Source organism: Meriones unguiculatus, chromosome 2, assembly GCF_030254825.1.
Source record: "Meriones unguiculatus strain TT.TT164.6M chromosome 2, Bangor_MerUng_6.1, whole genome shotgun sequence".
NCBI lineage: Eukaryota > Metazoa > Chordata > Mammalia > Rodentia > Muridae > Meriones > Meriones unguiculatus.
In genome coordinates this window covers 187,553,593-187,568,689 of record NC_083350.1, presented here as the reverse complement: position 1 = coordinate 187,568,689, position 15,097 = coordinate 187,553,593, and the positions used below count along the sequence as shown (strand labels likewise).

The 15,097-nt window shown below is 46.0% G+C and overlaps 1 protein-coding gene across 6 annotated transcripts in view; it reads left to right on the top strand.

Moving 5' to 3' along the window:
* Tmem131l (transmembrane 131 like) overlaps positions 1-15,097 on the top strand; it is a 130,756-nt gene that overhangs the window by 75,075 nt on the left and 40,584 nt on the right. For all 6 annotated transcript variants that reach the window (XR_009590134.1, XM_060378497.1, XM_021649649.2 and 3 more), the window contains 4 exons: positions 27-143; positions 1,000-1,110; positions 14,544-14,621; positions 14,807-14,960. Coding sequence is in view for 5 of the 6 variants with exons in the window: in XM_060378497.1 (XP_060234480.1) it covers positions 27-143; positions 1,000-1,110; positions 14,544-14,621; positions 14,807-14,960 (460 nt within the window). In the remaining variant the exon portion in view is untranslated. The remainder of the gene's footprint in view (positions 1-26; positions 144-999; positions 1,111-14,543; positions 14,622-14,806; positions 14,961-15,097) is intronic.

Sequence of the window (15,097 nt, the reverse complement as noted above, 5' to 3'; positions counted from 1 at the left end):
TGGCTGACAAGGTGCTTTCCTTTCAGGTCATTCCAGCAATGGGGAAAACTTCCTTCAGAATCATTTTCTTACCTACGGAAGAGGGAAGCATTGAAAGCTCTTTATTTATTAATACCTCCTCATATGGTGTCCTTTCCTATCCTGTAAGTAACTTCTCCTTTTGCCACATAGTTTGCCTGTCAACTTAGAGGCTTGAGAGATTTCCTACCATTTCTTGTCGTTAAACTATAACTGTAGCGATGGCTAAAGCTATCACCTCCGTGTACGTGTGTATATCGTGTGTACCTGACTCCAGGGCCTCACTCATGCTGGGCGAGTGCTCCTCCGCAGAGCTGTGGCCAGCCCTACCTACTTCCTAACAGCCTAGAGCAGCTACAGCGCAGTCTCCCTGGTTCAAGTGCTGCCTGTAAGATGGTTCTGCTTATGTGCAGCTCGGAAGACCATCCCTGCAGCCCACTAAGCCCTGGGTCTTTGAAGTGTGTTAGAATGAAGCAGAGACTGTACCATCCAGTTTTTTAGCATGAAGCCTAGCAGGCTCTTCCCCCTCACACAAGTGAGAGAGCTGCTCTGAGGGCCTCTTGGGCACTTGCCTCCTCTTGCAGGAGGATTTCTGGTCAGGAGACACTACCTGTGTGGTGGCCATCCATTCCTGAGGAGCTCCCCGTTCATATCACTCCTCAAATGAAGAGCCAGGGAAGGGCGCATGAGAGATCACTCTGCCAGTGTTCACAGCCCGGGGATCTTAACCCAAGTGTGGAGCCTGGGCCACCCTAAAGACGTGGTAGTGGGTAACTCAAGCACCAGAATCACTGTTTGGGCTTAATCCTCACCAGCTTCCTTTAATACACCAAATCCCACAGCGGAAGAGGCGACCCTGGCAGGAGTTTTACGTTTGAGGAACATTTGGGTTTTTGTAGATGAAGATGGATGTTTGGTCAGCAGTGTGCAGACAAGGCGGTCTCACACTGACAGATGCGTGCCTCTCTTGCTTTCTTGCAGGTATCTGGAGTGGGCGCTCGCAGAGTCTCTACTGACGGGTCTTCCGAGCAGCTGCCAACCGCTTACTTTCTGCTTCCGCAGGTCCAAAGCATCCAGCTGTCACAGACACAGGTCATTTTAATAGCACTGCTTCGAGAGCTAACTTGTAGAGTGTGCGTAACCGGATCTGTTCACACGGTCAAATTAGAGTTTGACCCTCTTTATTTTGAAAAGTCTTGAAACATGGAAATAGATATATATATATTTAAAGTGTGGGTGAAATCCTTGCACTCCTCCCTCCCTCTCTCCCTCCCTCCCTCCCTCCCTCCCTCCCTCTCTCCCTTTCTCCCTCTCTTCCTTTTTCCCTCTCTCCCTTCCTTCCTTCTGTGTGTGTATGTGTGTACATACATGTACCTGACTCCAGGGTGTCACACATGCTGGGCGAGTGCTCCTCTACAGAGCTGTGGCCAGCCCTACCTACTTCCTAACAGCCTAGAGCAGCTACAGCGCAGTCTCCCTGGTTCAACTGCTGCCTATGAGATGGTTCTGTTTCTTTATTGTTGACTGTTGGGCTATGCGCTCATGTTTCTTTATTTTCCTTTTTGCTCATCCATTTCCTTCAATATAATTTCATAATGGGTAGACCATGAGCCATTTTACGGGTCTTGTTAAATTTCACATGCTGCTCTTCAGGAAGACAGCAAGAACAGAGCCACCAGCAGTGACAGGCTTCCAAAGATGTTTACCACTGCTTCCTCTCCCTGCTGCTTGTCCTGCCCGGTTATGGCTTAGAGAGGGGAAACACTTAGTTTTGTTTTGAGACAAGGGCTTACTGTGTACCCTTGGCTAGCCTGGAGCTTGCTATGTAGACCAACTTGGCTTCAAACTTGCAGAGATTTGCCTGCCTCTGCCTTCTGAGTTCTGGGATTAAGGGCAGTCACCACCACTTCCTGCAGGAGTGTTTGTTTCTTTTAGAAATCTTTCTAAAAGATTTCACATTTCATTAGCTTACAGAGTTGCTTGCTGCTTTGTACTTTGCACTCTTTTTCCCAAACTACAAATTGACACAGCCATCACCTGCTTAAAACCTGTCAGTGCACTCCTTCAGGTGTTAGAGTGATGCCCAGTCCTCAGTGCTGTCCTTCTTCTGCGTGACCTTCCATGCCAAGGACAGAAGATGTCACAGTGTACATCATGAGAGAAGTTAGGGTAGGAGCACAAGGCAGGAAACTAGAGGCAAGAACGGAAGCAGACGATGGAGGAATGCTGCTTTCTGGCTTGTACCACTTACCTTTTTATACAACCCAGGACCAGCCCAAGGGCAGCAGGTAATAGCGGCTGAACCTTCCCACATCAATCATTAATCAAGCAAATTCCTCCCAGACTTGCCTACAAACCCATCTGATTAGGGCACCTTCTTAATTGAGGTTCCCTCTTCCCTGATGGCTCTGGGTTATGTCAAGTTGACAAAAAAAGCTAACCAACACAGAGGTCTACCTAGGAGTGTAGTTTTGTTAAGTAATATGTTTTTAGGAGCTGTCAAAACCTTTTAAAAGTGCTTACATCATTTTATAGTGCCACCAGCAGAGTTCATCAACTTCGCTAACACTTATTATCTGTCCTCTGATTTCTTTTAAAAACAGCCATCCTGATTTTAAAAGAAGTCATTTGATTTGCATTTCGTCATGGCTAAATTAAAGAGCATATTTTTGAGTGCTCATTGAAAATTGTGTATCATTTCTGAAGAAGTGTCTATCTAGCTTGCCCTCCCTTTAAAAAAATGAGTGATTCTGTGTGGTGTAGGTAGCATGTAGGTGCATGCATGCCATGGTCAGACCTCCAGGTCAACTCAGCATTCACTGTTTCTCTCACTGCTCCCTCCTCTTTTTATTTTTAAAAATAAAAAGACAGTCAGTCTGTCCATCAGTCAGCAGATTGTTCCTGAGCGTTCTAGTAAGTCATTGGGCTGTGGACAAAGCACAGTGCCCCTGCTCTTGTGCTGAATGGATTTCCAAGTTTATAGACAAAAGTGGTCCTTTGTCAGAAAGTGGCACTCAGGTCTAGTTCAGACATCTGAAGGTGTTTTCCAGAAGGCATATATTTCACTTTCTCTTATCTCAGTCATGATTAGGAAGAGAAAGTTCTTAAAGTGTTTTTCAGGCTTATTATATACCTGAAAATAGAACCCTACAAAATTTAGACCTAAGAAGTAATGATGGAATTTCTAAAAACCTATCCCTACAGTAGTATTCCATCTGTAAGTTGTTGCTTGGGTGTCCCTGTGTCCTTGTGTTTGTGGGCCTTTTTTCGCCAGCTCTCCGTGTCGGAAGGAAAGTCTTTATTTGCAACATGGTCTGTGCTGGGATTTCTATTTCTGCTACGGTGGGGAACCTGGGGTGGAAGGGTGTTTGTACGGGGTCATGACTCCTCCAAGGGGGTCCAGGTGTGCAGTACTCAGTAGATTTGCTTCTGGTATGAGGTGTCAAAGTATGTCATGCACAGCTAAAGAGTGAGGTGTCTGGACAGAAATAAGTACAGCATCAATTTTTAAAAAGTTGTCTCTTTAGTTCCATTGGAAGAGAGGTAACTTCATTTTGTTTAAGGAGAAATGTGAAGTTAAGAAAAGAAATACAATTATTTTGCATGTGTCAGTTAAGTCATATGAAAACTGAGACCGAGACGATAGACTGACTTAAAAATGTTTTCAGTGGAACAAGAGACTCAGAAATTTTGCTTGTGTATGGGGCCCCTGGTGTGGGTGTGTCTATGGTGATGTGAGTTTACAGGAAGAGGATGTACAAGCTCCTTAGATCTGGTAAGATGAAAAGCCACCTGAGCCAGGGACCAGCGACTCTCTCCATCCTTGGAGCTCCTGCCTCTTTCTTCCAAGCTTCTTCCAATCCTTCCCAGAACATGCCTTCCCCTTCTGCAGGCTCTTCTTCATGAGGTCTTGTCCTATTCTAAGGGTCCTAATTTCATAGTTCAAGACCCAGCTCAAATGTCTGTTACTCTCCAACTTCCCTGGGTCTCAGCGGCACTGGACACCCTGTTGTGTCTTCTCCCTTTTCTAGGAGGTTCTTCTGTACAGGGCCCAGTTAGTCATTTTTAGAGAGCCCATGTCAGCTTGCTGTGTGTCACCGAAGGCCCAGAGTTTTAAATAGAGCGGTGAGTCGATGGGAACTCGAGCTGAGGTCCCCAAATAGTGCATGCAGCAGTCGCTCTGTCCAGGGCGTGCAGAACTCCACCTTCTCACCACACACTCAGGCTGACCTTCGGCACACTTACCACAGCTGCAGGTGACGGTATTTTCATTTTAGAAGTTGTTGAGAGAACTTAGAGTTTAAATTGCTTGGTTAGAGGTCAAGATTAGAGCTAGGATAGCAAATGACAACTGAGTATGCTTTAATTTTTCCCCCCAAATGTAGTAAATGCCATGATTTTTTTCTGTATTCAGTTATTCATGATACAGGAAAGGAAAATGCCAGTAAAACTTTTTTACAGCATTTTTATTATGGCAACAAAACTAGAGACAGTTTGAAGCTCCACAGCGGAAGAGGGACTTGCCCAACTGAACTGTCGGCTTAGCATCGTTTTAGAACCACTTCCAACCTGGGATTAGGCAGTCCACGTGGACATGTTTGACAGGGTTGACCATGTGCTCTCGTGGTATAGCTGTGTGGTGGGCGGAGTCCGTAAACACTGTGTTAGCTCACAAGATGTTTATTCATAGTTGGTTTTTATTGCTGTGATGCACAGCCTGGCCAAAACCAGCTTGGGGAGAAAAGGGCTTATTGGGCTTCTGTATCCTGAGACCGCTGAGAGAAGCCAAGGCAGGAAGCTGGAGGCAGAGCTGGTGCAGAGGCCATGGAGGGTGCTGCTCACTGGCCTGCTTCCTGTGGCTTGCTCAGTTTTTTCCTTATACCATCCAGGACCCACTGCCCAGAGGTGCCGCTGGCCCCTGTGAGCGGAGCCCTCCGGATCAATTATTAATCAGTTACACGCCTCACAGGCTTGCCTATGGGCCAGTCTTTCTCCTCTGAAGTTTCCTTTTCTCAGATGACCCTTGTCAGCTGGTGTCAAGCTAATGAGAAACCAATTAGCACAGTGTAGTCACAGTTCTTAATAATTAAAATACGATGTTATTTTCAGTTCTTAATAGTTAAAATATAGTTTCATTATACCTCTCCCTTCCCTTCTTCCAACCCCGTGCATGAACTCTTTCTCATATTTGTGACCTCTTTTTCTGAAACTATTATGTTTACATACATATAAATACACAGATAACTATATAAATACAACCTGCTGAGCCTGTTCAGTGTTGTTTGGAGGTATATGTTTCCAGATGCCCACCTGGTATTGGATAACCAATTAGGGCTCTCATCCCTGGGAAGACTGGCTCCCTCTCTCTCCGAAGTTACTAATCACCTGTAGCTCTTTGTCTAGGGGTTGCACCCATGAAACATATTAAAACAAACAAACAACATTTTCTTCAATACTTTCTTGGACCTAGGCTGCTCGCTTGGAGAATGTTGTATTGATTTATTTGGTCAAAACAGTTTTTGAAACGTGTTGTCCCCTTACCCACCATTTGTGTGAAAGGCTAAAAAGAACTTACATTTTTGGAACCATTGTAAATAATTGTCTAAAATGAAGTTATGGGAAGCCTAGAGGAGTTAGAATTAAAGGGACTCCGTGGAACAGAGTATTACTGCATGTACACACATGTGCATGGCAACACACTTTTTAAATGGACTGTTTTCAAGAGAGTCTGAGATGACAAAACTTACGGATTTGTGAGGAAACATGGGAAACAAACCAGAGAAGTAAGAAGTAGAGTGTGCAGTTGAGGTGGATTTGCTGTGTGTGAAGACACCACGCTGAACGCTGCTGATAAATCAGCGAACATGTGTTAATACAAAATCAAAAGATACCACAAAACACAGCCGTACTTGGCAAAGGTCACCATCATTATACCTCTTGGCTTGTAATTTTCTAATTTGTGGGTGGGCGAGGCCGCTCCCCACCAGCGGGCATGCTGCTGTACTGTGTGGGGAGACACTTTCTTGGCTGCGTGATGTCTGATCCCCTCTGACCAGGAGTCATTAGCCTTGGAGGATTTGCACAGCCTTTGCTGTTGGTGCTGCTGTCAGGCCCATGCTCGAACAGGTGCTGGAGCCTGATGGGAGGGTGTCCAAGTAGTTGCTGTCAGATAGTTGCCTTCCTGGGTGCTGATCCCTGTCAGGTTAGTGTGACAGTGGGATGGCGGAAGTGATAAAACCAGTATCTGGAAGGAGACTTGAGGGACTATTTTTCACTCACGGTTGGACAAGGGAGAAATGAAAAGGACATGTTTTGTTTGTTGTTTGTTTGTTTGTTTTTAATCCATAAATATCAGTGCCAAGACTCACAGGGGTTCATGTTTTCAGCAACAAGGGTTTGCCCAGTAAGGCTAAAGCTTGTTTTGTACCTACCTAACACTGTTGTTTGGTTTTTAAAATGTGCTACAAAACCCTAATCTAGGATGTGGAGGAGAACATAGAAAATAGGGAAAGTTTAAGGCCCCACGGTGGTCCCGCTGTCCTGACTGTTGTACGCGATAGAAAAAGGTCAAGGCTCGAATACGGTCTTGATCTCCAGATTGTTCTCTGTGGTTAGCTGAGTGCAACGAGCACTTCTCTGAAGCACTTGAGGTTTAGATAGGCTTTTTATGTTCTTCTTTACTGGATTACAGCTGCAACAAGCTTATGTCCTAAGTAATACGTGATACAGTCCAGCAGTATTACATGTATTACATGCAGAATAATAATTGATTCCATTAATAGAGAATTAAGTAACCTTAAAAGGAAATTATACACTCTTTATGAAATTATGGCTGAACTGATGATGATGGGCACAACAGATATTATATGAAAGAGGTTTACTGGATGGAAAGAGCAAGACATGATAGAGGGACATGCTGCTGTACTGTGTGGGGAAGACACAGTAGAGGATGGAGAGAACAAGACATGATAGAGGGGGAGGGGAGGGGGCGCTCCGACAGAGAAAGGGAGAGAGCAGGAGACAGCAAGAGAACGCAAGAACAAGAAGGTAAGGGAGACAAAGTGGCGGGTTGGTCCTTTTACAGCTTCTGTTCAGCTGCCAGGGGGGTGACCCATAATGACATCATAGGTTATTGGGCAACCCAGAAGCAGGCTGCCTAAATACTAACAGTATTTCTTTCAAATATTCATTGTATTAGATTACTGCAGAAACTTGTTAGAAAACTTAAGCCGCCTCCTTGCTGCTGTTCTGAACTCACTGTGTGTGGAGACTCGGGTTAGAAAGCTAGGCAGGGTTGGGCCAGGCATGGGTATAGGATGCTTTACCCCAGCACTCAGAAGACAGAATTCTGAGTTCTGGCCAGGCCCTACCTCAAAAATGGGAAGGCAGTTTTGGGGGAGAGCCAGCACTTGAGCCCTAGAGAGCCTGAGGTTAAGAGTTTGATGCTAACCTGGGCTACATAGTGACCCTCTTGTCTCAAACAAAATCAAAAGAAGAAAGTTGAGCAAAGAACTAAGAATTAGAGAAATAAAAGAATAGCACAGCGTGTTTATGACGGAGGCAAGCTTTCTTTTACTATCCGGGGTGAGTCACTTTCCCTGTCCCCAGGGCAGGCCACCTGGGCCATGGAGGGCATCTTGAAGCTGAAGGAGACTCCCTCACCCTGGCACAGAGAAGGGAAAAGCCGCCTGCTCCCCTGCAGCACAGGATCCTAATTCGTTGCTCATCCCAGGAACCACTGTGCCTCCAAGGAAGGCAGCAGGGCTGAGCAGGCAGGAGAGCTGGAGAAGGAGGGATTCTTATAGTCTGGGGCCAGTTGACATACTTACAGAGCTGGAGGAGGAGAGGGGCCGATGTGCTCCACCTCCTGGTGCCTGCCTCCCCCCCTAGAAACAGCCTCCCTATGCCTTAAAATCCAGTAGGAATACTGAAGGGGCGCCAAGCTCAAACACTTGTTTCTGCATCTTTCTCCATTCCAAGTCCTCAGCTGTGATTCCTAGGGCAGCTCATGAATTCTTTAGTGGGGTCATACCAGTGTTAAGACTCTCTGAAGGCTAGCTTGCCCTGTCCAGTGATGTGTGGTGGGTAAGGAGAAGCCCCAAACCTGATGGCCTGCACAGCAATCACCGTTCTGTGCAGATGGCCTCAACAGTCAGGTAACCTTGCTGTGCCTCCGTTTATCCACAAAGTGTTAATAGCCCTGCATGGTAGACTCAGATAGCTACTGAACACATCAAGTCATATAAAGAGCTTAGAAACAGTTCCCAAAACACAGCTAAATGCATTCCTCATGACTTTAGAAACAGGTTTGAATATAAACTTTCTATTACAAAACTCTCAAGGAAAACGTTCAAATTCTGATTTAGTCTTCTGGCATGGAAGTTTGAGGCTATAGACCCATATCAAATTATCTTGGCCCATGAGTTCATAGACAAAGAATGTGAAGTCCTTTCCTTGTTTTCTTTGTCTTGGCCAGAGAGCTTCTCCGTGGCTGCGTGCAGCTGGGGACCCTTTGGCGGCTACATCCAGGGCCCCCTCATGCTGTGTGTGGCTTTCCTGGGATCCCAGTGCTGGCATACACTCCACTCCTAAGGTTCTCCCGAGCCTCCCTGTGTCTCAAGTCCTAGTACGACCCCAGAAGCGTCAGAGCATCAGTCTGTGTACCCTGAATGAGAAGGTGTGCTCCTCCCACTCTCTGGACCGCAGCCTAAGCAAGCCTGTCCCCAGTGCCTTTCATGTGCCCCAGACAGAGGATGGTGGAGACGGTAGCATAGGCTCCACCGGTCGTTTCGAGCCCAAGACCTTCTGCGCGTACTGTTTGGTGGGCGACTGTGATGTTGGTAAAGAGGCTTGTTGGGTGCTGTGGAGTTGAGAGGAGGTGGCACCTGAGACGCTGACTTTCTGCCCCACTGCTTTGTGGCTCTGTCTGTTCCCGAAACACTCAGCTGAATGCAGAGTCCTCAGGCTGAGATGTGGGATGCACTGGACTCCGTCACCTCTCACTCTGGACCCTGGATGTCTCCGACCTATTTCTTAGGGAAGGTTTCTCTTCTGTACTGCCTACTTGCAGCCAGAGAGCTACCTACCCCTCAGCACATTCCTGAGGGGGCCCAAGAGCCAGCACCCTTGGCTCTGCTCCTACCTATAGCTTTGAGTAAACTTTTAGATGCAATGGGAAGTGCTCTTGCCCTTGACCACACCTATTATGAGCAAGGCTGTCAAGTGTCAGGCAGCACAAGCCTGAGGATCTGAGGTCAAATCCCCAGCATGACACAGGCCTATAGTATTCCTGCTGTACCAGGGTGGAGACAGGCAGGTCGCTTGCTGGCAGCCAGCCTAGCTGCAGATTCATGTGTGGCTGTCTCACAGGAGTAAGGCACAGAGTGATGCAGCAGGTTACCTGCTGTCTCCCTCTGGCTTTGACATATGTGCCCTAGGTGTGATACATGTGTCCATCCGTCCATCTATCCGTACCCCCAACTTTTAAATTAAAAAGAAGAGGAAAGACTGACTTTGACTCTTGCTTTCAGCCCATGAACACATGACTCCCAGCATGCTGAGCTTGGGTCAGGGCAAGGCAGTGTGTCATGGTGCATGTGTGTGGTCGGACAGAACCAAGCTGTTCACCTTGCGGTGGCCAGGAAGCAAAGAGGGGGGAGGAAACAGTGGTGCCAGAAACCCTTCAGATGGAGAAGCCAGATTGTTTGTCGAATAGGCTACTTGCCTTTGGGTTACTCTTCCTCCTTACCTAGAGGTTAGTCTCTGATTGCGTGCATCTGTCCTTCAAGTTCTCTGGCAAATTTGTTGGGGGTGGGGGATGGGCAGTACATATGTGTATGCCCCATCCTCACCCCACCCACTGCCCCCCTCCACCACAGCCTTTGGGTTCTGAACTGTTACAGTAGATGAAAAGAATTTGAAGTATTTTAGGAGCAAAAGATTTCCCTTAGAAAAGGAGGAGTGAGGAAGAAGAGTCTCCGCAGCTTTAATGTGGGAAAGCCACCTTCCACAGACATCTAAATTATCAGTTTTGGGATTAAGCTGAGGAAGTGCAGTAACTGTGAGTGAAGAAATAGGAGTAAGCCCCCTGCCCCCACTCCCCTGCCCAGCGTGAACTCAGTGACTCTCCTGAGGATGGAAGTGGGGTCTGGATAAGGCAGCGGGCAGCAGACAGTCCTTGGAGTGATATGGACTTGCTCTCTTTCTTCAGAACAAAACAATTCCAGGCACCTCTAGATTTCCGCGCATGTTTTGTATCTGGCAAGATGAGAAAGGTTTTTGTTTTCTAATCTCCGTCAGAGGATAGAAGCTAGTGGTGGGATTGCAGCAGAATTACTCTTTAGTACCAGGGAGAAACAGCTATGCTGCACTTCCTGGTAACTCAGCTCGGCCTGTCTGTCAAACGCTGAATGGTAGTTGGTCATAACACCTGAGAGTTGTGTGCCAGGGGCAGGGCCTGGGGAAGCTCTCATTTTATAGAAGGCCATTGCTATGCAGAGTCCGTTGGGATGTCACCTGGACATCCCCTGGCTTGTACAGAACTGTGTCCTTACTGATAGGCGTGTGGGCACAAAAGATTTAGCTGTAATGGTGGGGCTTTCCAAGGCAACTTTGATTTGGAAACCCCGGCTCAAGGGCCTTGTTCTTGTGGTCTGGGTGATTGCAGCGAGGACTCTCCTTGCTCTGTGGTCAGGTGGCTGGCTGTGTGGCTGTCATTGGTAGAAGTCATCAGAATGACTTAGGGCTTTAGGCTTTTTCCTGTTTCATCACACAGCCTCAGAACTTCATGCTTTGCTCTTAAATGGCTTAGCGAGAAGACCAAGATGAATTTTTAGGTCTCATTTTCCAGTTCTTTACACTCCTTTTTACCACAAAACCACGAGGCTCTGCACAAAGGTGGCTAAAAGCATTTCTGTTTTCTTGAGGGCAATATCTTGGAATGGATTTGAAAATCTTAAGTCAGTGCTGGCGCAGTTCTGGTCTTTTATGTACCTAGGAAGAAAAAGCTCAATATATTCTGGTTTCTTTCTTTCTTTTTAATATTTACTTATTTTATATATGAGTGCTCCATCTTCACACATACCAGAAGAGGGCATCAGATCCCATTACAGGTGGTTGTGAGCACCATGTGGTTGCTAGGAATTGAACTCAGGACCTTGGGAAGAGCAAGCAATCAGTGCCCTTAACCGCTGAGACATCTCTTCAGCCCTACTCTGGTTTCTTGAAGTGCTGGTTTGTAAAAAGAATTTCTCTCACTAGCTGGCTCCAGGACCTTTGGTAAGTCATAGACCCCTCCTCCGAGCTGTGGTTCCCGTGTCTAAAAGGGAATACTGCCATGTTATTTTTTAAATAAAGACTTAAGATATGTTAGGCACTAACTTAGCAAAGTAAAATGGGAAGCTTCAAACATAGAGGATGGATGGATGGTTGGTTGGTTGGCTGGCTGGTTGGTTGGTTGGTTGATTGGTTGATTGGTTTTCTCAACTGCCCCGGCACTCTGGATCAACTTTTCAGCTCCTCTTTGACAAATTCACACAGATCATGGGCAGTGCGTAGACGTACTTCTGCTCCCCCTTGTGGAGTTCTGAAATACAGTCTATGATAAATGAAACAGTACAGTGTGAGTCTCCCTAAATCAGAGAATCTGAAATCCAGAGTGCTCTAAGATCTGAAAAATATTTGAGCCCCAACAGGACACCACAAACGTGATAGTACAGTGTACACAAATTTTCTCACTGACAAATTGCTTTAAAAGTGCTGTGTGGAAATGTGTCCAAGCTCTACGTATAAAATGTATAAAACATAAATTAATTTTGTGTTTAGACACAAGTTCCAACCTCAGAAGAGCTAATGACATGGAAATATTTCAAAATAAAAAACTTATTTTTTTCAAGCCCTTAGAATAAAAAACACTCTATCTTTAGCGTTTTCTTTTTGTTATGTGTCTGCTGAGCACATTATATCCTATTTAAAACGGCAGATTATAAAAATCACCCATGCAAAAATTTACCAGGATAACAGAACATTAGCCTTTAAATGATACCAGGTGACTGAGTTCTTAATTGTATTTAAATTGTCATTCTGAACTCTTCACATTATTTCTCCATTCATAGAAATGTTAGAGGGAAGAAAACTTTTTAAAATTAAAAAAAGAAACCCACCTTTTTATAAATGTGTACACTTTAAAATATGTTGATATGTTTTTCCCCATTAAAATGGAAATTCTGAGGTCAGAGCATGCACGACACGCCAGCATTTAGTTTACTCTTGTTTTAGAGGCTTTGCTTCTTCCCTTTAGGTTGCTGCCAGGTCGTTGCCTGGCTCAGGTTTCCCGGCTCCGCGGCGGCTGCGCAGCCTCTGCCGGTTTGCCAGCCGTACACCAGTGTCTACTTGGGTGGAAGCGTGGCTGTTGGGCTGGGGCAGTTTGCCATCCTGGGCCTCCACTGTCAGGAGCGGGGACAGACTCGGGCTCCAGGGGACAGAGGAGGCCAGTGGAACTTAATCTTGACCTAACTTAATGGAGGGGGACAGCGAAGTGAAGTTGTGTCTCTTGAGTTTTGGTAAACAGCTGTGTGAATAGTGGCAGGACTGGTCAATAGTGATGCTAACTGGCGGTGAGTGTGCAGCCACGCATGCAGCAAGGCCTGCACTACATAAACATGTGCTGAGGGCCCAGCTTGTTGGAGAGTACCCTTGGGAGGGGGAGGAAAGCATAAGAAACAGCATCCAGATGAACCACATCCGATGAACAGGGACACAAGCAGGTAAACCTCCGTTAAAGATGTGTCTGTTGAGCCAGGCTGTGTGGCTGTTGCTTGTGGCTACCCTTTAGTCTGGACCAGTAGTGGGCATTTTTGGTTCATGTCTTCAGTGGAGGGATTTACTTATCTTATTGCTTTGAGAGCATGGATCCCCATGTACCCTTGACTGAAGAGTGGTCCTTCTCTCTGTGGTCCATATCTTGACTTAGAAAAGGTCCGTGTTTATACAGTGCGACTCTGCAGTGTGTGTGCAGCATTAGGGACAGAGAGAGAAGACACTCCTTAGCCAGTGGCTTAGACACTCCCTGGAAGAGCAGTGGGGTACACCTAGCAACGAGGCTGCCCTAGCACCCTCTGAGGATTGCTTTGTTTTAGAGTGTGTAGAATGTTATTTATAGCAGTAATTTTCTAAGTCGTTGATTACACGCTCACAGTATCTTGAACATTTCATACTGTACTTAAAAACTTTATTCTTTTCTCTCCTAGACTTTAATGCCACGAATGAGAACCAAAGCAATTCTTTTTAGTGTTGGAGAATGAGCTAGTGGACCCAGGGCCTCAAAATATCAGAAAGCATTTGCTTTACCATTGGGGGTTACACCATAACCCCTAACATATATTCTCAGCAGGACCTATACCAGCAAATCAAATATGATGGTAGTGATTCTGCTTAACAGTGCCTCTCTCTTGGAATCAGGTGCTCACACATAGCTAAGCAAGCCTCCCCTTGGCTGAGCTTTCCCAGTGCTCGGACTCTGGATCCTTGGCCAAGTATGTTCCTTTTGTAATGACTGACAGAGACCTCATCAAGACAACCTCTGAGTTCTCACCTGAGGTCCTGAGACTGGCATGCTAACTTCCCTGCCTCCTCCTCTGTCTGCAGACCCACCCTGGCCTGGACAGCTGGGTCCCTCTTTGATTGGGTTGTTCATTTCCTTTCCTTGAAGTTCTGTCAAAGATGGCTGAGATCTTTGAACTTGACAGAGTCCTGCGTTCTTACTACTTTTGTCTTTCTTCCATAGTTCTTTCACATGTTAAAAAAGACTGGTGTTGACATTATCACCTATTTTTGAGGTTTCTGTCAGACTCCAGGGTCATGGCTTCTAGTGGTCATTGAACCGAAGGCACCCGTTAAAACTGCAGAACGCAAGGTTGGGTGTAGGAGGGTGTACCTGGACCCTCAGCATTCGGGGCAAGGAAGGGCTACACCGTGAGACTGTTTCAAAGGCAGACAAGCATTGTGCAGGGGAGAGCACTTGCTGCCCTTGCAAAGGACCTCCTTCTGGTTTTCAGCCACTGTGTCAGGAGGCTCACAATTGCCTCTAACCCTAGCTCCAAGTTATCTAATGCTCTCTTCTGGCCTCCTCGGACACCAGCACTCATGAGGCGTGTGCATACTTGTGTGCATGTTTGTGCGTGCATGTGTGTATGCGTGCACAAACAAGAATGTATCTTAAAATAAAAACAGTAAGTTGATTATTACTGGGTAAATCCACTTTAAAATAAGAGTATACTTCTTTGTTTAAACCAGATGTTAATCACACTCAAGACAGTGCTCATATGTACACTTGGGGCATTCTTAACTGCTTCCCGCCTTCCTAGAAATCTTCATTTTCTCCTTCCTTTAGAATGTAAGCCTAGTGACAACAGAATATGTTTTCAGTACAATATTACACACAGCATTTGTTGAGTAAATGACTGTTCCTAGTAAGGCTGGTTGATACTTTTAGCCTCCTCTTAAGTTCTTTTCCCTCTTTCTTTCAGGCAGAAACCACTAATACTAGCCTCCTGCGGGTGCAACTGGAATGCAGTTTACATAATAAAGTGTGTCGGCAATTAAAGGTAAAACAATATTTAGCAGATCTCTGTTTTCTTTCCTGCCTCTTAAAATCAAAATGAAAGCAGTGCTGCTTCTCACCATAAGCACGCTGTTGCCTTGAGTGTTTCTTTTTTTCAAAAACATGCAGTCACAAAGTTGAGATATTTGGTTTTGAGCTTTTCTCCTTTCCCCTCGCCTCCCATTTCAGAGCTGCTATCTGGGGTCTGATGATGCGTTCCACTTGGAGATGAGCATAATTGTAGCAGTGGAAAACTCCTCAAAGCATCCTGAAGACAATACTCAAGCGCTGTTGGATCATCTCTCTATTGTTTATGTAGCCACTGAGGAGACGGAGGCCTCAGGTAAGGTGGGATGTCATAGTTTTTGTTGTGGAACTGTCGCTCAGTGGACTGTGCACCGGGACCTGGCTCTCCCCCCTCTAGCTCTGCCAAAAAAGTAAAGCTTCAAACCCTTCTCTTGCAGCATGGCTAGGTTTCCC